This window comes from Lampetra fluviatilis, chromosome 48 (assembly GCF_964198595.1).
Source record: "Lampetra fluviatilis chromosome 48, kcLamFluv1.1, whole genome shotgun sequence".
In the NCBI taxonomy this organism is placed as follows: domain Eukaryota; kingdom Metazoa; phylum Chordata; class Hyperoartia; order Petromyzontiformes; family Petromyzontidae; genus Lampetra; species Lampetra fluviatilis.
The window spans coordinates 9,234,106-9,252,633 of record NC_136322.1 but is presented as its reverse complement, the minus strand read 5'-3'; the positions used below and the strand labels follow the sequence as shown (position 1 = coordinate 9,252,633).

Below are 18,528 nucleotides of genomic sequence, written 5' to 3'. Positions count from 1 at the left end.
CGAAGTGACGTGACGTCACGGCTGCTTGCGTTGTGGCCGAAACGTCGTGAGAATAATTGTATTATGTTTTATTTTTATTATTTCCATTCTACGTGACTTTACCGAAAGAACCAAGAAGATGACTACCCATTGACTCAACACTACCCATAGACTCAACACTGCCCATAGACTCAACACTGCACCATAGACTCAACACTACCCATAGACTCAACACTACCCATAGACTCAACACTGCCCATAGACTCAACACTGCCCATAGACTCAACACTGCACCAAGTGGTGGTGGGGGGGAGACGTTCCCGCGGCGGGCGCCTGGTGGGTTGGAGAGAGACGTGACGTCACGGCGAGCAGGAAATGCTGACGTCACGACCAAGTCGCCCGAGTCTGCGTGAGTCCGCGTCTTTGTGTCGCTGTGGGAGAATCTTCACCCGTGTCTGTGTGTCTGTCAATCTGTGGCCATCCGTGTGTGTGTGTCTGTATCGGTCTGTGTGTACAGTAGGGGGCACAGGTGGTGCATCAGCCAGTCATCTCTGTCATCTCGGTCAGTCGACCCGTGGCACCTGGGTCTGCCCCGTGACCTCCTGCCAGCGGGCGTTCGACACTTCACGTGGCCTCAAGGTACACTTGGCCTGGCACAAGCGTCGTGGTGACGTCACCGCCACTTAGTGGCGAATGGCGGTTGTTGTTGTTGTTGTGTGTGTCAATCTGTGGCCATCTGTGTGTGTCTGTCTGTATCCATCTGTGTCTGTTAATCTGTGGTCATCTGTGTCTGTATCGGTCTGCGTCTCTGTTCCAATCTGTGTGTGTGTCTGTATCCATCTGTGTGTGTGTCAATCTGTGGCTATCTGTGCGTGTCCGTCTGTGTGTTAATCTGTGGCCATCTGTGTGTGTCTGTCTGTATCGGTCTGCGTCTCTGTTCCAATCTGTGTGTGTGTCTGTATCCGTCTGTGTGTGTGTCAATCTGTGGCCATCTGTGTATGTGTCTGTATCCGTCTGTGTCTGTCAATCTGTGGCCATCTGTGTGTTTCGATCAGTGGCCATCTGTGTGTGTCTGTCTGTATCGATCTGTGTCAATCTGTCTGTGTGTCAAACTGTGGCCATCTGTGTGTGTCCGTCTGTGTGTGTCAATCTGTGGCCATCTGTGTGTCTGTATGTCTGTGTGTCAATCTGTGGCCATTTGTGTCTCTGTATTCGTCTGTGTGACAAGGCCGTAGCCATGGAGTCAACATTGGGGGGACCAAATCTTCCAGGGGGTCTGGGGGTCCCCCTCCCCCAGAAAAAAAAAATCTAAATTTGAAAACGAATTTCCTGCCTAAAATATTAACAGGACCCTGCGGGGTGGGCTGGTAGGAATAATACTTAGTACCGGTACAGGGATATCGACCGGGTATAGAGGAGTTAAAGAAAAAATTATCGTGCACAAATAAGGCGATTAAATGTATCTCGTCTCTGTGTTAATAAGCCTCCCGCACTAGGCCTCGCGAAGCCTGCCGCACTAGGCCTCGCGAAACCTCGCGAAGCCTGCCGCATTAGGCCTCGCGAAGCCTACTGCACTAGGCCTTGCGAAGCCTTCTCTGCAGTAGACTTAGCGAAGCCTTCTGCACTAGGCCTCGCGAAGCCTCTGCACTAGGCCTCGCGAAGCCGCGCTTTTCGTGCACAAATAAGGCGATTAAATGTATCTCGTCTCTGTGTTAATAAAAGTTTCTTGTCTCTGTGTTAAAAAAACGTGCTGCGTTTCAGTAAAGTATTTTTTTAAATAAACGTGCTGCGTTTCAGTAAAGTAATTTTGAAGCGAAGTTTAAAGTTTTGCCGTGATGCGCCGGAAGCGACGGCCATCTTGTTTAATTCACATCGCAGGGGGAGCGGGCGGCCATCTTGTCGGACAGGGTCATGCCAAGTGTTTGCAGTAGGGGGCGATGTTGATACACGGACGGACGGACACATTAATCTATTGGTGGTCTGGTCCACTTCGTTCCTACCAGTAATAGGACCCTGCGGGGTGGGCTGGTAGGAACGAATAACCAAAGAATATAAACATAATGGATTATTACACTTGTTTAGCCAGGAAAGCCCCACTGAGTCTAAAGGTTTTTGTAGGGTCCTGCCAAGTGTTTGCAGTAGGGGGCGATGTTGCTACACCGAATCGGACGATACGAAGGGAGAGTGTGAGGCCTAATTCTAGGCTTTAGGCCTAGCTGTAGGCGTTAGGCCGCTGTGAGTTAATTTGTAATTTAAATGCTTGAATTATTTATGTAAAAGCTTTAAATGTAAATGTTTCTATTTAAAAACATCAGGGAATGTAACATTGTAAAACATTAACTCCCTTTCACACACACGGGGGTACGATACAAAGGGAGAGGTTGAGGCCTAGTTCTAGGCTTTAGGCCTAGCTGTAGGCTTTAGGCCGCCGTGAGTTAATTTTAAAATTAAATGTTTTTATTATTTATGTAAAAGCTTTAAATTTAAATGTTTCTATTTAAAAGCATCAGGGAATGTAACATTGTTAAACATTAACTCCCTTGCACACACGCGGGGGTACGATATGAAGGGAGAGTGATAGGCGTAGTTCGAGGCTTTAGGCCTAGCTGTAGGCTTTAGGGCGCTGTGAGTAAAATTTGAATTTAAAAGTTTTAATTAAAAGCTATCTCAGGGAATTATAAGGGAATGTTACACTTGTTTAGCCAGGAAAGCCTCATTAATTTAAATGTTTTAATTAAAAGCTATCTGAGGGAATTATAAGGGAATGTTACACTTGTTTAGCCAGGAAAGCGTCACTGAGTCTAAAGGTTTTTGTAGGGTCATGCCAAGTGTTTGCAGTAGGGGGCGATGTTGCTACACGGTCGGACGGACGGTCGGACGGACGATATAATCTATTGTAGGCTGGTCCACTTCGTTCCTACCGGTAAAACAATTCACTAACACATGGGATGGACTTTTTATTTTATTTTGTATAATGTCTAATAGTGTATTGTATTACATTGCTCTGTTTTTTATTTTTTACCTTTTCTTGTTTCATTGTATGTAATGGCAGAGATTAGGGATTAATAAAGTACAACAATAAACCACTATAATATAAACAGAAATCTATTTTATAGCAATATATTGGGGGGGACATTTTGAGCATATTTGAATATAGGGGGATGTGTCCCCCCCAATATATATTATAATTACGGCCTTGCTGTGTGACAATCTGTGGCCATCTGTGTCTGTATCCGTCTGTGTCTCTGGGTGTATGTCAATCTGTTTCCATCCGTGTATGTGTGTCTGTGTCTTAGTCTGTGTCTTAGTCTGTGTATCTTAGTCTGTGTCTCTGGGGTGTGTAAATCTGTGTCCATCTGTGTGTCTGTGTAACCTGGTGCGGTGTGTAGTAAACATCACCACTGGGGAGAGAAAGGCGGCCGGGAGTGGTGCTGGCCACCCACCCCCTCGTGTGCCATGGTGCCAGCCTTCATTGGCCGCTAATCGCTAACAGCAACTTACTTGCCTGTTAAGGTCATACGGGGGACTTTCACCTGCCCAGCCTCTCACCTGCCCAGTCTCTCACCTGCCCAGGCTCACCTGCCCAGCCTCTCACCTGTTCAGCCTCTCAACTGCACAGGCTCTCACCTGCCCAGCCTCTCACCTGTCCAGCCTCTCACCTGCCCAGCCTCTCACCTGCACAGCCTCTCACCTGCCCAGGCTCTCACCCGTGGGTGGAGGTTGAGGAGGAGCCGTACCCACTGGCTTTGCCAGGTAGAAGGTGGCACAGCAGCAGAGTGTGTGGACTAATCTCCATCTGTTCCATCTCACTCCCTTCTACCCGTGGGTGGCGGTTGAGGAGGAGCTGTACCGCCTAGCTCTGCCGGGATAAGGCGGTACAGTAGCAGAGTGTGTGGACTAATCTCCATCTGTTCCGTCTGTTGTGGGGTGGCGCTACTCCATCGTATGCGTGGGTTTTTCTCCGGATGCTTCAGTTTCCACCCACGTATGAGCTCTCATGACTTGGCTGATAACACCTTATTATATAAAGGACCGCAGAGCTTGGGAAAATATTTTTGGCTCAACGCTGGACTGCTGCCTTCCCCGCTTATGTTTGGTTCCTCACTACTCTATGTATGTGTGTACGTTGAAATTATTTTGCACCGTACCTTGCCAAAAGTAAACAATTTATTATTGTTACCAGGTAAGGCCCCAGCACTGAGCTATGTAGGAGCTCTTTTTCAGAAGCGACCTGGGCATCACAAATTATAGCAACTCAACAAAGTGGCTTATCATAGTATGACAATTTAGAGCAGCCAAATACTGTACTCTGAACGCGTGGTGATGTTGATTCTAAATATGGAGGGAAAAACCGGAGGACCTGGAGAAAAATCCACGCAATCATGGGGAGAGAGACACGCAAACTCCAAATATACAGGTATCAGGGTCGGGATCGAACCCAAGACCTGTATACCAGCAGAGGTAGTTAACATCTCGCCACGACGCAGCCAACTGTGCTAATCGCAGGTGCGGGGAAAGGACAACAAACGAAACACAAAAAGCAGTTCTAAAGAAGTGAATTTGTCAATCGAGATGATGATTTAAAAGTGCATCATAGTTCCCAGTGGCTTCCTAATATCGGAAGGGAAGAGCGTTCCAGACGGCCGCAGAAGAAGCGGATCTCAAAGCGCCGCGCAACAATGCGCCGCTGCTGCTACGAGGATGACGGTTGGAGAGTTTACGTAACGGTTCATGCTCCTCAGATCATCAGCGAGGTGTAGCGGTTCACCTGTGAATGGATATCGTGCGGCGGCGCGTCACACAATTTTCCATGTTATGATTGATGCTTTGCCCTTGCGTGCCCCAGTGCCGACGCGGAACGGAACGGAGCGGAGATGAAGTTCTTCTGCCCGATCTGCAAGTGGCTCGTGGTCAACCTGCCCGCCCTGGACGACCACATGAAGCGGCACAAGGGGTGGACGGAGCCCGCTCTGTTCCGGTGCCCCCACTGCCCGTTCAAAACGTACAAGCTGAGCGTGTTCATCGGCCACCAGGCGACGCACGACGCGCGCGAGTCGCACAAGTGCGCCGAGTGCGGCAAAGTGTTCATCGACGCCGAGGTCTTCCGCGAGCACCGGGCGGCGCACGCCGAGGAGATACCCTACATGTGCGCCGAGTGCGGCAAGATATTCGCCCGGTCGGACACCCTCGCTGCCCACCGGCGGGTTCACGAGGGTGGCAGGGCGTGTCGGTGCGCCGCGTGCGGCAAGGAGTTTGCAGACTCCAGGGCCCTTCACATTCACCAGAACGTCCACGGCTTGCCGTCGCGACCCCCGTCCAGTGGCAAACCGGAGGGTGCCTCGGCTCAGACGTTCGACGCTCCCGCTCCCCGCGGAAACGGAGGCGGAGGAGGCGAACCGAGAAGACGGCGGACGTCCGGTGGCGACCACTCTTTCTCCACCGGAGCGAGGCAGGCGAAGAGAAATGTGATGCCGCCGCCAGCAGGCGCCCCATCTACGACCTCGCCACCACCAAGCGACGGAGCCAACCCCGCGTCCCCCTCACCTCACCTCACATAAACACACCCGCACGCATTTCCCCCCCCCCCCCATAGAGCTCCGAGGGGAGGTCACCTGGCCGACCGGTTTTAATCCGAGAAGCCCTTATCGGGATAACTTTCACGGTTTCCGGTGACCAGGGAATTGGACAACCTCCCCCGATGCTACTGTGCGGTGCTGCGACCGGCAAGGTCGCAGCGAGGGGCCACTCGGCCACCGCGGGTGAAACGCACCACACACACCCCACACACGCACGTATCGACGGGGCCGGCAGAGGGGCATAAGCATTGTTATGGAGGAGCATAATTAGAATAAACGCCGCAACATGCAGTGCATCTGATTAGCATAGCAAAGGCGCCCAGAACCGCCGCACGCGCCCTGACGGGCGCGCGCGCCCATTGTTAAAGAAAAACTGGGAGGGGGCGACGACAGGCGGAGCAGCATCCCTTTGATGTAGGGACGATAAAAAGGGGGCGAAAACGGGAGATCTCTCTCTTGCTCCAGGATCAGGCCACGAGACGCTCTCCAGCCCAGCGACCCGGACGTCCGTGCGACGCATCGAGGTACGCTGCGAGCACGGGATCAACGGACCTCCGTGGGCACCTAACCGTGAGTAAGAAGGTGCATTAGGATCATAAGCAGATAAATCGGGAATAGGCATAAAGGTATCAGCGTAGGCCAGCCTCGTCGATTCATACTGACTCAACAACCAGTCCCAGGTAGCAGACAATAAATCATTAATAGCTGATCGTGGCCTCGTGTGATCTCGTTGAGAAGTGTGAACGCGTGTGGTGCTGCGTATACAGTGGCTCGCCTCGTGGGAGCGCTGCGCAGAGCGCTGCGCAGAGCGGCGCGAGAGTGGGTGTCGCGAGTGGAGCTGCGTGTGTGCGCGTACGTTCACTCCGTGTATGATACAGGTGCGCGATCATAACGTGAGTAGTCAGTGTTGAGTTGGAGTGCACGGAGCTGCGTGTGTGGGTGTGCGTACGTTCGCTCCGTGTATGATACAGGTGCGCGATTGGTAACGTGGGTACTCGACGTGGAGACGAGTGCTGCACAGGGCGGTAGACGGGCACACGCTCGCAGCGTGCGAGAGCTGTACGTAACGGTGTATGGCGTTTGATTGATCATGCTGTGCGTACGTATGCTCGCAGCGGGGGAGCGCTGCGTGAGGCTGGATGAGTAGGGGCTTCGCGTTCGAATGCCGGCGACACCCTAGCGGGTATTAGGGCGGTGTGGCAACGCGAACGGAATAGGGGATGCGTGAGGGAGAGACCCCGGGGGCCAACGGCCCCCACATATTTGAGCAGCCAGGAGGGACTGCGGGGGCCAGCGGCCCCAACAGAAACGCCCCCCCCACCGCCCCCACCACCACCTCCTCCGGCTTTGAAACGCGGCCGGCAGCAGTGAAGGCGATGGCGGCGTCGTCGGTGGCGGCAACGACAGAGGACGCTCCCCCATCACCCACCCACCCCTACCCCCCCTCGTGTGGCCTTCGTGGCCGTGAATTTGGAGTTGGAATGAAACTCCGGCCGTTTTGATGGAACCACGGGAGAGAGGTTTGTATTTTAGTGCCGTTTGTCGATGTCATAAATTCCTGACCCCGAGTCCCCCACCACCCCCCCCCCTCCCCAGATCTGCCGCTGTGGCGAGATGTTAACCTCCCTCGCCTGGTATGAACTCAACTATTTTTGGTTATTGCTACTAGGTAAGGCCCCACTGAGCTATGTAGGAACTCTCTTTCAGAAGCGACCTGGGCAATCACAAATGATACCAGCTCAACATATCATCATCACAGTGTGGAAAAAAACAAGACCCAGAGAAAAATCGACGCGACCATGGGGAGAGAGACGCAGACTCCAAATATACAGCAGCATTGGGATCATCGCAGGTCGTGGGTTCGATCCCGACCCTGACGCCTGTTGTATATTTGGAGTTTGCATGTCTCTCGCTCTCTCCCGTGGTCGCGTGGATTTTTCTCCGGGTCCTCCGGTTTTTCCCCTCCACATTGAGAATCAACATCACCACGCATGATGTGGACATGCATAGCTGCTGCTATACATTTCCACGTGATGATGATGTCAGCCACCTGGTTGCGCTGCTATCATTTGTGATGGCCCAGGTCACTTCTGAAAAAGAGCTTCTACATAGCTCAGTAGGGGCCTTACCTGGTAACAATAAAAAATAGTTTTTAAGTAATTTATTTACCTTTCCTATACTTTGCACTCCTATCGTGTTTTGTACTTTGTTGTTGTAACTTTGCGATCCCCCGTGCCCCTACTGGACATCTGTGACAAAGAGCTTCATAGCTCATCGGATTGCCCCTGGATGAGTAACGATTCTGACTCTGAAAGTTTATTCATTTCCCCTCTCGATTGTGAAGCGGGAAGATGAAGACGGATAATAACGTTCAGGTCTGAACAGATTTACCTACGTACGTTGAACTTCCCTTCGCACCGCACATAGCCGACCGTTGATAACACTGGTCAACACACTTATTCTGGCATAATGTATTCCAACGGGTTTAAGGTAATTTTGGGGTGCTGATTCCAAATCTGGCATCAGTTTTTGTTTATCAAATCAGGTTTTTGAGATATAAAATAGTGCATTTTCAATAAGAACGGCAGAAGATAAATATTAAATAAATGTGGATATCTACATAAAATTATATTATAAACACACTATCCTAAAAATACAGCGCCATAGTTTAACACTAAAGCAGTCACGGACTCGCAACAACTTGCAACCATAAGTGACAGAGTTAATTTCGGGTAAAATCAATGAAAATAGGGTATGCCGATAGCATAAAATGAGATGTGATAGAGCAAATCTGAGATCAGATTTGGAATCAGCACCCTGAAATTAGTCTAAAACAGCTGCAAAAGTACAGGCCAGAAAAAAATGTTTTTTTGTTGTTGACCAGTGTTATAGGAGGTTCGGGGGATGGGGAAGGACAACAAACTAAACACCACAACAACAAGCAGCAGCTTCCAAAGAAATGAGTTTATCAATCTAGGCGATGACGCATAGCTCTCATCGTTTTCCTAATATTGGAAAGAGAGTGTTCCAGACGGCCGCGGAAGCATATGGGAAAGTGTCGCGCAGCCATGATGCGGTGGCTGCTGCCTTTGATTCGACGGCTGAGCCCGAAGCCGCTGCTGCTGCCGCCGCCGCCACCACCGCCGCCGCTACCGCCGCCGCTGCTGTTGCTGCTGCTGCCGCTGCTGCTACTGCCGCTGCTGCTACTGCTACGAGTATGACCACCGGAGTGTCGCGTGGCGATGGTTTATAGCTCCTTGACGAGATCAGCAACGAGGGTATCGCGGTTTAGTTGTAGCCAAGCACTGTGTGACCATTGTAGAACCTTTCGATTTAAAGCTTTCGTGACTGCAGGGATTCATCTTCTTAGTTCTTTCGGTAAAGTCACGTAGAAGGGAAATAATAAAATAATAAAAATTAAACATTAAATAATTCTCACGACGTTTCGGCCACAACGCAAGCAGCCGTCCTCAGGTGAAGAACAGGTATGTCGGAAAGACAGCGTCTGAATGACAGACCTGTTCTTCACCTGAGGACGGCTGCTTGCGTTGTGGCCGAAACGTCGTGAGAATTATTTTATTATGTTTTATTTTTATTATTTCCCTTCTACGTGACTTTACCGAAAGAACGAAGAAGACATTGTAGAACCCTCTTCAATGGCTCCAAACACAAACACACACAAACACACCCTGTACACACACATATATACACCGTGTACACACACATATATACCCCGTGTACACACACACATATATATACCCTATACAGCGACTTCTTTACTTACAAATGAGTTATGTTCCAGAGGTAAGTTGCTTTGTTAGTAAGTCCCCACTTTACTCTTGTCGATTCCAAACGTGTTGTACGGCGTGTACACTAAACACGGGGAATGTCTTTGAAAGTTGTGTGCTCTCCTGTAGATGCCTGTTCTGCAGATGGAGATGTCACTGGTCCTTCATGTTCTGCAGATGTAGATGTCACTGGTCCTTCATGTTCTGCAGATGTAGATGCAACTGGTTCTTCATGTTCTGCAGACATAGTGCCAGTGGTTCTTCAAGTTCTTGAGATGTAGATGCCACTGGTTCTTTACGTTCTGCAGATGTAGATGCCACTAATTCTTAACGTTCTTCAGACGTAGATGACACTGGTTCTTTAAGTTCTGCAGATGTAGATGCTACTGGTTCTTCTCGTTCTACAGATGGCATGCCACTGGTTCTTCAGGTTCTGCAGATGTAGATGCCACCACCGCCATCTATTGAGCGGGGCGGTTGAACTTACGACTCTCGGTCTGAACAGGCAACTGGACGCACCGGACCGGGTTTGTTCCAATCTCTGAAAGTTCATAAGTCGAATGTTCATAAGTAGAGGAGTATCTGTGCTGTATATATTTGAGTAACAGTTACTTAAAACGCAAACACTTGAAAACTGCACCGGCTTGCGGGGTTGGGGGAGGAGGCGCCAGATTTTCAAAAACATCGGACAATCACTAAATCGTCATCATTGTCTAAAATAACTTATTTTTGCACATTATTGTTCGACATGTTTGTAGGTGTTGTTTTTTTCCGTGTTTTATATTCGTTTATTATATGAAGTTGGCATAAAGAAACAATACAAATAGACAAAAACTTATCGCATTTACTGCACCATACTTAACACTCATCTCTCAGGCTCTGCATCATGGGGTGATGTATAGACGTGCAGTATTTTCATTTTAACACGTTGGCTTTCGCGACCAATATCCATGAGTTTTTTTTGTTAGATTGCGCAAATATAAATGTCGGTAATTTATTTGAAAGGCGCTTTCCACTGTCTCAAAGCGCCTTGTAAGATTAAGCTTAAGGAAAGGCCAAGAGAAGATGAGAGCTACATCGAATAAACTGACTTAAGATATGGTTTCATCTACATTGTCGGTTAAACGAATTTTCCATGGTAGAGAATTCCACGACCGAGGCGCAGACACAGAAAATGCCTGCTCACCGCAGGAACGCAGCCGGGAAGGAGGTACGCACAGAAGGGCAGAGGGATCTAGGAACGAAACAGGATTTCTCCACAAATATGGCTGTCGTCTGATGATGCTCGTAATTACTGGCGAAACGTCGTAATCAGATTGTGAATGTGGATTTACTCTCCAACACACCCGTGTGGTGTACTAGTGTAGAGACAGTGCGTGTGTGGAGACAGTACGTCTGTGGAGACAGTGCAGGTGCAAAGACAGTGCGTGGACTAGTGGTCACGAGCAGAAATTACAGGGTTGATAAATAATAGGGGGCGAGTTGTCACAAGGGGGAATCGCCAGGGAAGTTCGGGAACGGGGCCATGGCCTGGGGCGGAGTCAGGGCCACGCCAAGCATAAAAGGAGGCGACGAGCAAGGTTCGGGGCTGCCGTGGGATCGGGGTCATCGCTGTCTTCGCGTCGCCGCTGTCTTCACATCGTCGCTATCTTCGCGTCGCGAGTTGTGTGTCATCCCTGTCCCAAGTGATCTGCGTGTCATCCCTGGCCAAGTTATCTGCGTGCAGCGCCCGATCAAAATAAAGAAAGCCCTCTACTTATATTACTTATATGCTTATATGTCTGTCTATATGTCTCTGGTTCTGTGTTTTATCTCTCTCTCAAATTTAGCATTCTCAGGAAGAACGTAATCAACCAGGTAGGGTGTTGACTTATGTTATCCGACTCTCTGTTGTATTACATTACATTTCTAAGTATACTAGATTTGTATTTCTATTTCATTTATACCTGATGATGATTGCTTGTGTTGCAATCAAAACGTCGTATGCTAGTATTTAATTTATTATTTTATCTTTATACGTGACTTTACCGAAAGAACCAAAGAGTAATTCCTGCAGTCACGAAAGCTCCAAATTAAGTTTAAAGCCCTTTACAGTTCGTGTCGCCCGAGAATCATTACAACTGGTGTCAGAAGTGGGGTAATTGAAATGTCGGGGCCCGTATTGATTTAAAAAATTCTGGCGGTGCCTTGCCTCTTGGGTACCGATTTTTTTAGCAGGATGCCCCTAAAGATTCTGACAGACCAAGGATGTGTCGAGATGCCGTCAGGGCAAAGATTGTTCTTTTTGGATTCCCCATGTAAAAATACTGTGGCGAACGTTACAGTTCAGGCCTTGGCAAAGGAATCAATAGATTCCGCCAGGCACGCAAATATTGGTCCCTTTCCGCTACCGCAGCTTCAATCAGCTGACGCCGAGGCGGGAGTCCTCTTTACACCGTCCAAAACAGCGACCCGTGGGCTTACGCTGGTGGGTGTGCAGACAATCCTTCGGATGAACCAAGAGCCATTTCTACAGGTCTTAAATGTAGGTGTGGGAACAGCTGTGGTCCAGGCAGGTACACAGTGTTAGCTCACGCGATGCCTCCATGTTTTTAGGCTATTATCTCTGCTGCAGGGAGTGGAACAGAGAGCCGAGTCAGATGGGACATGGGCAGATAAATTGTGTGGGAAATCCTGATTTATCCCAGGCGCAACGGAACGGATTGCGATCTTTGCTAAGGGAATTTTCCGACATTTTCAGTAAGAGCAAATTTGACATTGGTCGTACTTCGTTGCTGAAACACCATATTGATACGGGCGACGCAGCTCCTATTCGACAGAACTCATATCGTTTGAGTCCTGTAGAAAAGGAACATGTACAGCAGGCGTTGGAGGAAATGTTGGCGGCTGATATAATTTCACTATCAACCAGCCCTTGGGGAGTCCCTGTGGTGTTGGTGAAAAAACCAGACGGAAGTTTAAGGTTTTGCTTCGACTTTCGTAAATTGAACAAAGTCTCAGTGGCAGACGCTGATCTGCTTCCACGTATGGACGATTCCCTGGACGTGTTGTCGGGCGCTCGGATTCTTTTCAACATTGGACCTGTTGGGGTTTTGGCAACTACCCCTGAATGAGTCTTCTCGAACATAAACTGCATTTCGAACGCCTCAGGGACTCTACCAAATTTGTCTCCCAATAGGATTGCATTCAGCGCCTGCCACATTCCAGAGACTAATGGAATTGATCCTGGCGGGACTGCAATGGGACTCCTGCCTGATTTACTTAGATGATATCACTGTGTTTGGTCGCACATTTGAGGAGCATTTGCAAAGGTTGCGTGCTCTAGGGTACGGTCGGCTAATCTCAAATTAAAGCAAGCCCTCTACAGTTTGTGTCGTCTGAGAGACATTACACTAGTAACGAATTGGCATGTTCTGTTTACTTGACAAACCTTACTAATGTGCTTTCGGGTGGTGGTGGGTTTAACGACATTCATATTTAAGCGATCTAACCCATAAAAACCTCAATTCTAGATAGTATTTTTACGCACTTTTATTTAACTCACTCTGTCTGTTGTTGTTGTCGTATCCTCAAATCTTTTAACTAAATTTTAATCCACTTCCCAATGTGGTATAGACTGCAAACTTCGTATACTTATGTCTTACTGGTGACAATACCATATTCTATCATAAAAAATATATTTTTAAACCATCTTTTTTATATGTTATGTTTCGGCTTGAGTCTAATTGTCCACGCTTAACTGATGTTGGCTGTAAATCACCACGGTCCCTTACGTTATGGCAAGCTTCGGGGCCACTTCCTGAAGTCATGGAGTTTTGCCATTACGAGTATGGTACATTTCATTAAAGCGTGTTTTTAAAAACAGTATTTTAAAATATTGCTAATTTATTAATTTGTATGTATGTATGTATTGCTCCTGCACTGTTTGTTTTGCACGCCACAGTGCCGCCACTGATGATAGGCCACTTCGTTGATGGCCAGGTCGCTTCTGAAAAAGAGCTACGTGGCTCAGTGGTGGGCCTTACCTGGTCAAATAAAACAAAGAGTCTACATAGTTTTCAATTCACGTGTATCTGTTCTCAGAGCAAAAAATATTGCCTCCACGTTGTGTACCTTCACAGTCGTGCAGACACGCTCGTGCTTTCGAACGGCCAATGTGTCGCGCGGCATTTTCTCAACATTTATTTTTCTCTCTGTCAGCTTCTCGAGTGTTCAATCTCCGCTCCACGAGACCTGCCCCCTGTGGAGTACACATCCTCCACCCGTGCCACCAAATTAACAAAGGTCCCAGTCGAGGACTCGCTCTCACTCGACATGCTTGCTTGGAGCCTCCTCCTTCACTCTTTCCACGTAGACCTCAACATCCGTTCCCAAAGCAGAGACTCGGTCTCCCGTGTGCCAACTTAACCCCAGCCGCGTCTGACAGCCAGGGCTTTCTTCTTGTTCCTGCTTCACGATCGAGAGGGGAACTGAAGAATCCTCCCCCCTGCCATGTTCCACCTTCACCCCTGGCCACGTCTCGGAGCTGGCGATCTCTCCGCGCTCCTGCTTCATGATCGGCAGGGAGGCAGTAGGATCTTCACCGTCGCATTCCACCTTCACCCCTGACCACGTCTCGAAGCTGGCGATCCCTCCGTGCTCCCGCTTCATGTTCGGTAGGGAGGCGGGAGGATCTTCACCGTCGCATTCTACCTTAACCCCCGGCCACGTCTCGAAGCTGAGGGTCTCTCCACGTTCTGATGTTAGCGATGCCGAGGGGGTCGCCGAGGGGGTCGCCGAGGGGGTCGCCGAGGGGGTCGCCGCGGGGGTCGCCGCGGGACCCTCACCCCCGAGGCTCGCCACGACCGCCCCAGCGGCAGTCGCGCCCTCGTGACGCCCGGCCCTCCCACGGGTGCAGCGGCGAAGGAGGGGAGGACTGGCTGGCAGCGTCGACGCGCTCGAGCCCGCGCGGACCTGCCGGCGTGACCGGAGGCTCCCCAACCCGGAGGAGGCCTTCCCGCCCGCGTGCGTCCTCTTGTGCACGCGGAGGGTGCCCAATTGTGTGAACGAGCTGCCGCACACGTCACACGCGTACGGCTTCTCGCCCGTGTGGGTGCGCTTGTGGATGCCCAGGTTGCCCGACTGGGCGAAGCACTTTCCGCACGTGGAGCACTTGTAGGGCTTCTCGCCCGTGTGGGTCCTCGCGTGTATGACGAGGACCCTTGACTGTGCGAATCGCTTCCCGCACGCCGCGCATCCGTAGGGCTTCTCGCCCGCGTGGGTCTTCTCGTGGTTGAAGAGCGTCCCCGGCTGGTTGAATGCCTTGCCACACGTGGCGCACCTGTACGGCTTTTGGCCCGTGTGGACCCGACTGTGGATGACGAGGCTGTCCGAGCGCGTGAACTCCTTGCCGCACACGGTGCACGGGTACGGCTTCTCGCTCGTGTGGATCCTCTGGTGGTTGAGGAGGTGGTGCGACTGAGTGAAATCCTCTCCACAGACATTGCAGCAGTAGGGCCTCTCGTCTGCGCAGATCCTCCCGTCCGGTGAGACGTCTCCTAGCGGTGGGGCGAATGCCTTCCCGCGTCGCGCCCGCTTCATGTGCACGCTCTGATGGGAGCAGAAGTCTCCCGAATTCGCGAAAACTTCATCGCACATCCAGCACTTGTAGAGCTTCTCGTTGGCGTGGCTCCTCTGGTGGCCGATCAGAGTGGCTGCTTTGTCCGTGCTGTACGGGCAGTGGGGGCACTGGTACAGCACCGACTCGGTCAGGCCCCTGTGCTGCTTCATGTGGTCCTCCAGGGCGGGCAAGCTGATCACCACCCAGTTGCAGACCGGGCAGTAGATCTTCATCTCTCCTCCCTCGTTCATCGTTCCTGTCTTGGCACTGCGGCAAAGAGTGAGGCACACGAAAGAAAATGAATCTCCCTCGCCCCACCCCTGTGAAGTATCGCAAACAAGGCGTGAAGCTAGAAACCACGGACACCGGTTGCTAACCGTCGAACAAAGAAAGTGGTCGTCGCTGCGTCGCGTGGCGCTTTCAGATGCTGCTGCTGCTTGTGGCGGACGTCTGGAACGCTCTTCCTCTCCGGTATCAGAAAGCCATTGGGAGCTACGATGCACTTTTAAATCATCATCTAGATTTTAGATTGACAAACTAATTTCTTTAGAACTGCTGCTTGTTGTTGTGTTTAATTTGTAGTCCTTCCCCCGCACCTCCGATTAGCGCGGTTGGCTACTTGTTCTGTTGTTATTCTTGCTGCCTTGACCAATCTAGATAAATCGAACTTAAACAATGAATTTCCATTTTGCGACTTGCCTTCCTTTTGTTCTATTTTGCACTCCTATCGTTTGTTTGTGTGTATCGTGTTTGTGTGTATCGTGTTTTTGTGTATAGTGTGTTTATGTGTATCGTGTGTTTGCCGTTGAAAATCACTGACTCCCCATGCCCATACTGGACATCTGTAGAAAAGAGCTTCATAGCTCATCTGATTCCTCCTGCAGTCTAAATAAAGATTCTGATTCTGAGATGACTGGCAGATCCACCACCTATGGCCCCCACTGTGCAAACTTGCTGTGTTTAAGTCGCCTGGCGCTCTGCTCGTTGTTGTGAGTGTCGCTCCTCTGCCCTCCGTTGTTGCTGGAGGGCGACTGCCTCCAACTGCCCAGTAGCAGCGTCCTTAATGAACCTCCTCCTTCACAGAGGCCGATCTTGACACCACTGGTACCTGTCGTCGGCAAGTCCATTCAGCTCCACATCCTCCCGTACCGCATCAGCGCCATCTCATCTCCAGCCCGTACCGCGCCCTTCTAGCCCCCCTCTATCCGGCCAAACAGAAGCTGCTTGGGCGTATGGTGGCTAGGCATGCGGGCTACATGACCCGGCCAACGTAGCCTTGGAGGAGCTCGCCGATGATAGGGACCCTGTCCAGATCCTTCAAGGATTCGTGAGTTCCTCACACTGTGACTCAGCCTACAGGTTAAACCCACGATGGATCGTAGGCAGGGCCGGCCTGCAGGTTGCAAACCGGCGCAGACACAACAACAACAAGAACCGCCATTCGCCACAATTTGGCGGTGACGTCACCACGGCGCCTGTGCCAGGCTAGGTGCACTTTGAGGCCGTCACGTGAAGTGTCCAGGCCTCGCTGCTGGCAGGAGGTCACAGGACAGATACGCAGACACGAAAATGTAAAAAGATCCCTCGCATAGATTTTGACTTAAAACTTTCGTGACCGCAGGAATTCACATTTTTTTGTTCTTTCGGTAAAGCCACGTAGATAGAAAATACAAATAAAATAAAGTAAGTATTTAAAAAAACTTATTTAAAACACGCTTTTATGAATGGAAGAAATCCACGACTCCAGGAAGTGGCCCTGACCAATTACAGCCAACGTCAGTTGAGCGTGGACAATTAGAGCCAAGCCGAAACATAACATATAAAAATTTTTTTTAAAAATGTTTCTTTTTTATGATAAAATATAGTGTTGTCATCAGTATGACATAAGTATTCCAAGTTTGCAGTCGATGCCACATTGGGAAGTGGGTTAAAATTTAGTTACTAAATTTGGGGATACGTCAACAACAGACAGAGTGAGTTAAATGAAAGAGTGTAAAATAGTATTTAAAAATATTTTTTTTTAAACACGCGTTCATGAAATGTACCGTACTAGTAATGGAAGAACTCCACAACTCCAGGAGGTGGCCCCGAAGCTTGCCACAACGTAAGGGATCGTGGCCAATTACAGCCAACGTCAGTTGAGCGTGGACAATTAGACCCAAGCCGAAACATAACATTTTAAAATGAATGTTTAAACATACTTTTTTTTTAATAGAATATAGTATTGTCATCAGTATGACATAAGTATACCAAGTTTGCAGTCGATACCACATTGGGAAGTGGGATAAAATTGAGTTACAAGATTTGAGGATATGACAATAACAGACAATATTTTATGATTTAATTTTTATATTTTATATATTTTTATATTTTTACTATTTCCCTTCTACGTGACTTTACCGAAAGAACCAATAATATATTCTCTGTCTATTGTTTTATATTTTTATTATTTCCCTTCTACGTGACTTTACCGAAAGAACCAAGAATATGAATCTCTGCAGTAACGAAAGCTTTAAATAAAAAAGACAGAGAAGAGTTAATAAAGAGCGTGTAAAATAAAATAAAAACCCACGACGTTTCGATCGCAACACAAGCAGCCTTCATCAGGCGGCGAGAAAAGATGACCGCTTGTGTTTTAATTATTTAAAATTGTATTTTATTTTCTATCGACCGAAATAACCAAAGAATATTCCCCGTGTAGCCTTGCCAGACTTTAGGGGCAAGTGCTGTTAGCGATGTTTACCACACAAACAGCAGCAGGTACACATTTGAGGCCGAGTCGACCTAGGGGAGGCCCAGGACCGGTTCAGATAATCGTCACCGGTGGTGTTGGCCGTGAGCGGGAATCGAACTCGGGTCGCCGGGTTCGTAGCGCTAACCGCTGCACCACCGCTCCCCACAGGAGCAGGCGCGCACACAAAGATAAAGATGCCCCAGGTAGCCTCACACAGGCTGCAGTCGCAAGTGCTGCTGTTAGTAGCGAGTAGCAGTACCTATGAAGGGGGTCGGTATCCAGCACCACGCCCGGCCGCCTTTGTCTCTCTCCCAGTGGCGATGTTGAACTTCACAACGCTACACGGAGGCCTCGGCTCTCTGTATCTGAGCGTGACGTCATTCACGGTGTCCACAGCACCCCCCCCCCGGGCATTGGTGACATGACGTCACGAAACCCGGAGTCGCGAGCAAATGACGTTTTCCTCCGTATTAAAGACCCCCCCCCCCGCCGCACAGAATCGATAACGTCACGCGCCGGGTAGGGGGGATGGCGTCACTCGCGTCTCCCAGCGGCCCGCCACTAGTGACGTGACGTCACGCTCGCGGCGAGAATGACGACACGACGTCAGACCGGCGCGCCTGCCAGGGTGGGGGGGGGTGTAGGGTGACGTTACCAAGGGGCTGGATGCGAGTGACGTCACCGCTACAAAGACAAAGATCCCCCTACCCGTACCCTGAGCGACGGTGACGTCTCCACGGCGCCCGTGCCAGGCCAGGTGCACATCGAGCGCGATAGATGACGTCATATTACCGTCTCCAGCTGAACCTCCCTCCGCCCCCCACCCATCCATCCCGCGCGTGACGTCACCCA

General features: G+C 50.0%; 2 protein-coding genes across 3 annotated transcripts; one reads left to right on the top strand and one right to left on the bottom strand.

Moving 5' to 3' along the window:
• The first annotated feature begins 223 nt into the window (after window positions 1–223).
• LOC144948314 (uncharacterized) lies at window positions 224–6,637 on the top strand. 2 transcript variants are annotated; one of them, XM_078877750.1, is made up of 3 exons: window positions 224–388; window positions 497–618; window positions 4,826–6,637. In XM_078877750.1, exon 3 carries the CDS (start codon window positions 4,854–4,856, stop codon window positions 5,535–5,537), a length of 684 nt encoding a protein of 227 aa, XP_078733876.1. In that variant the 5' UTR covers window positions 224–388; window positions 497–618; window positions 4,826–4,853; the 3' UTR covers window positions 5,538–6,637. The 2 variants fall into 2 exon arrangements, with proteins under 2 accessions (XP_078733876.1, XP_078733875.1); XM_078877749.1 differs by lacking the exon at window positions 224–388 and having other exon boundaries at window positions 395–618.
• Window positions 6,638–13,228: 6,591 nt separating this feature from the next.
• LOC144948298 (uncharacterized) lies at window positions 13,229–18,053 on the bottom strand. The gene is made up of 2 exons (XM_078877728.1): window positions 17,936–18,053; window positions 13,229–15,209 (listed from the first exon to the last, which is right to left on the bottom strand). The coding sequence occupies exon 2, from the start codon at window positions 15,191–15,193 to the stop codon at window positions 13,649–13,651; it is 1,545 nt and encodes a 514-aa protein (XP_078733854.1). The 5' UTR covers window positions 15,194–15,209; window positions 17,936–18,053; the 3' UTR covers window positions 13,229–13,648.
• Between the last annotated feature and the right edge of the window lie 475 nt (window positions 18,054–18,528).

What these genes read in the sequence shown, in the direction of transcription:
- LOC144948298 (XM_078877728.1), bottom strand. Translation starts at nt 15,193, where the DNA reads ATGAACGAGGGAGGAGAGATGAAGATCTACTGCCCGGTCTGCAACTGG.
- LOC144948314 (XM_078877750.1), top strand. Translation starts at nt 4,854, where the DNA reads ATGAAGTTCTTCTGCCCGATCTGCAAGTGGCTCGTGGTCAACCTGCCC.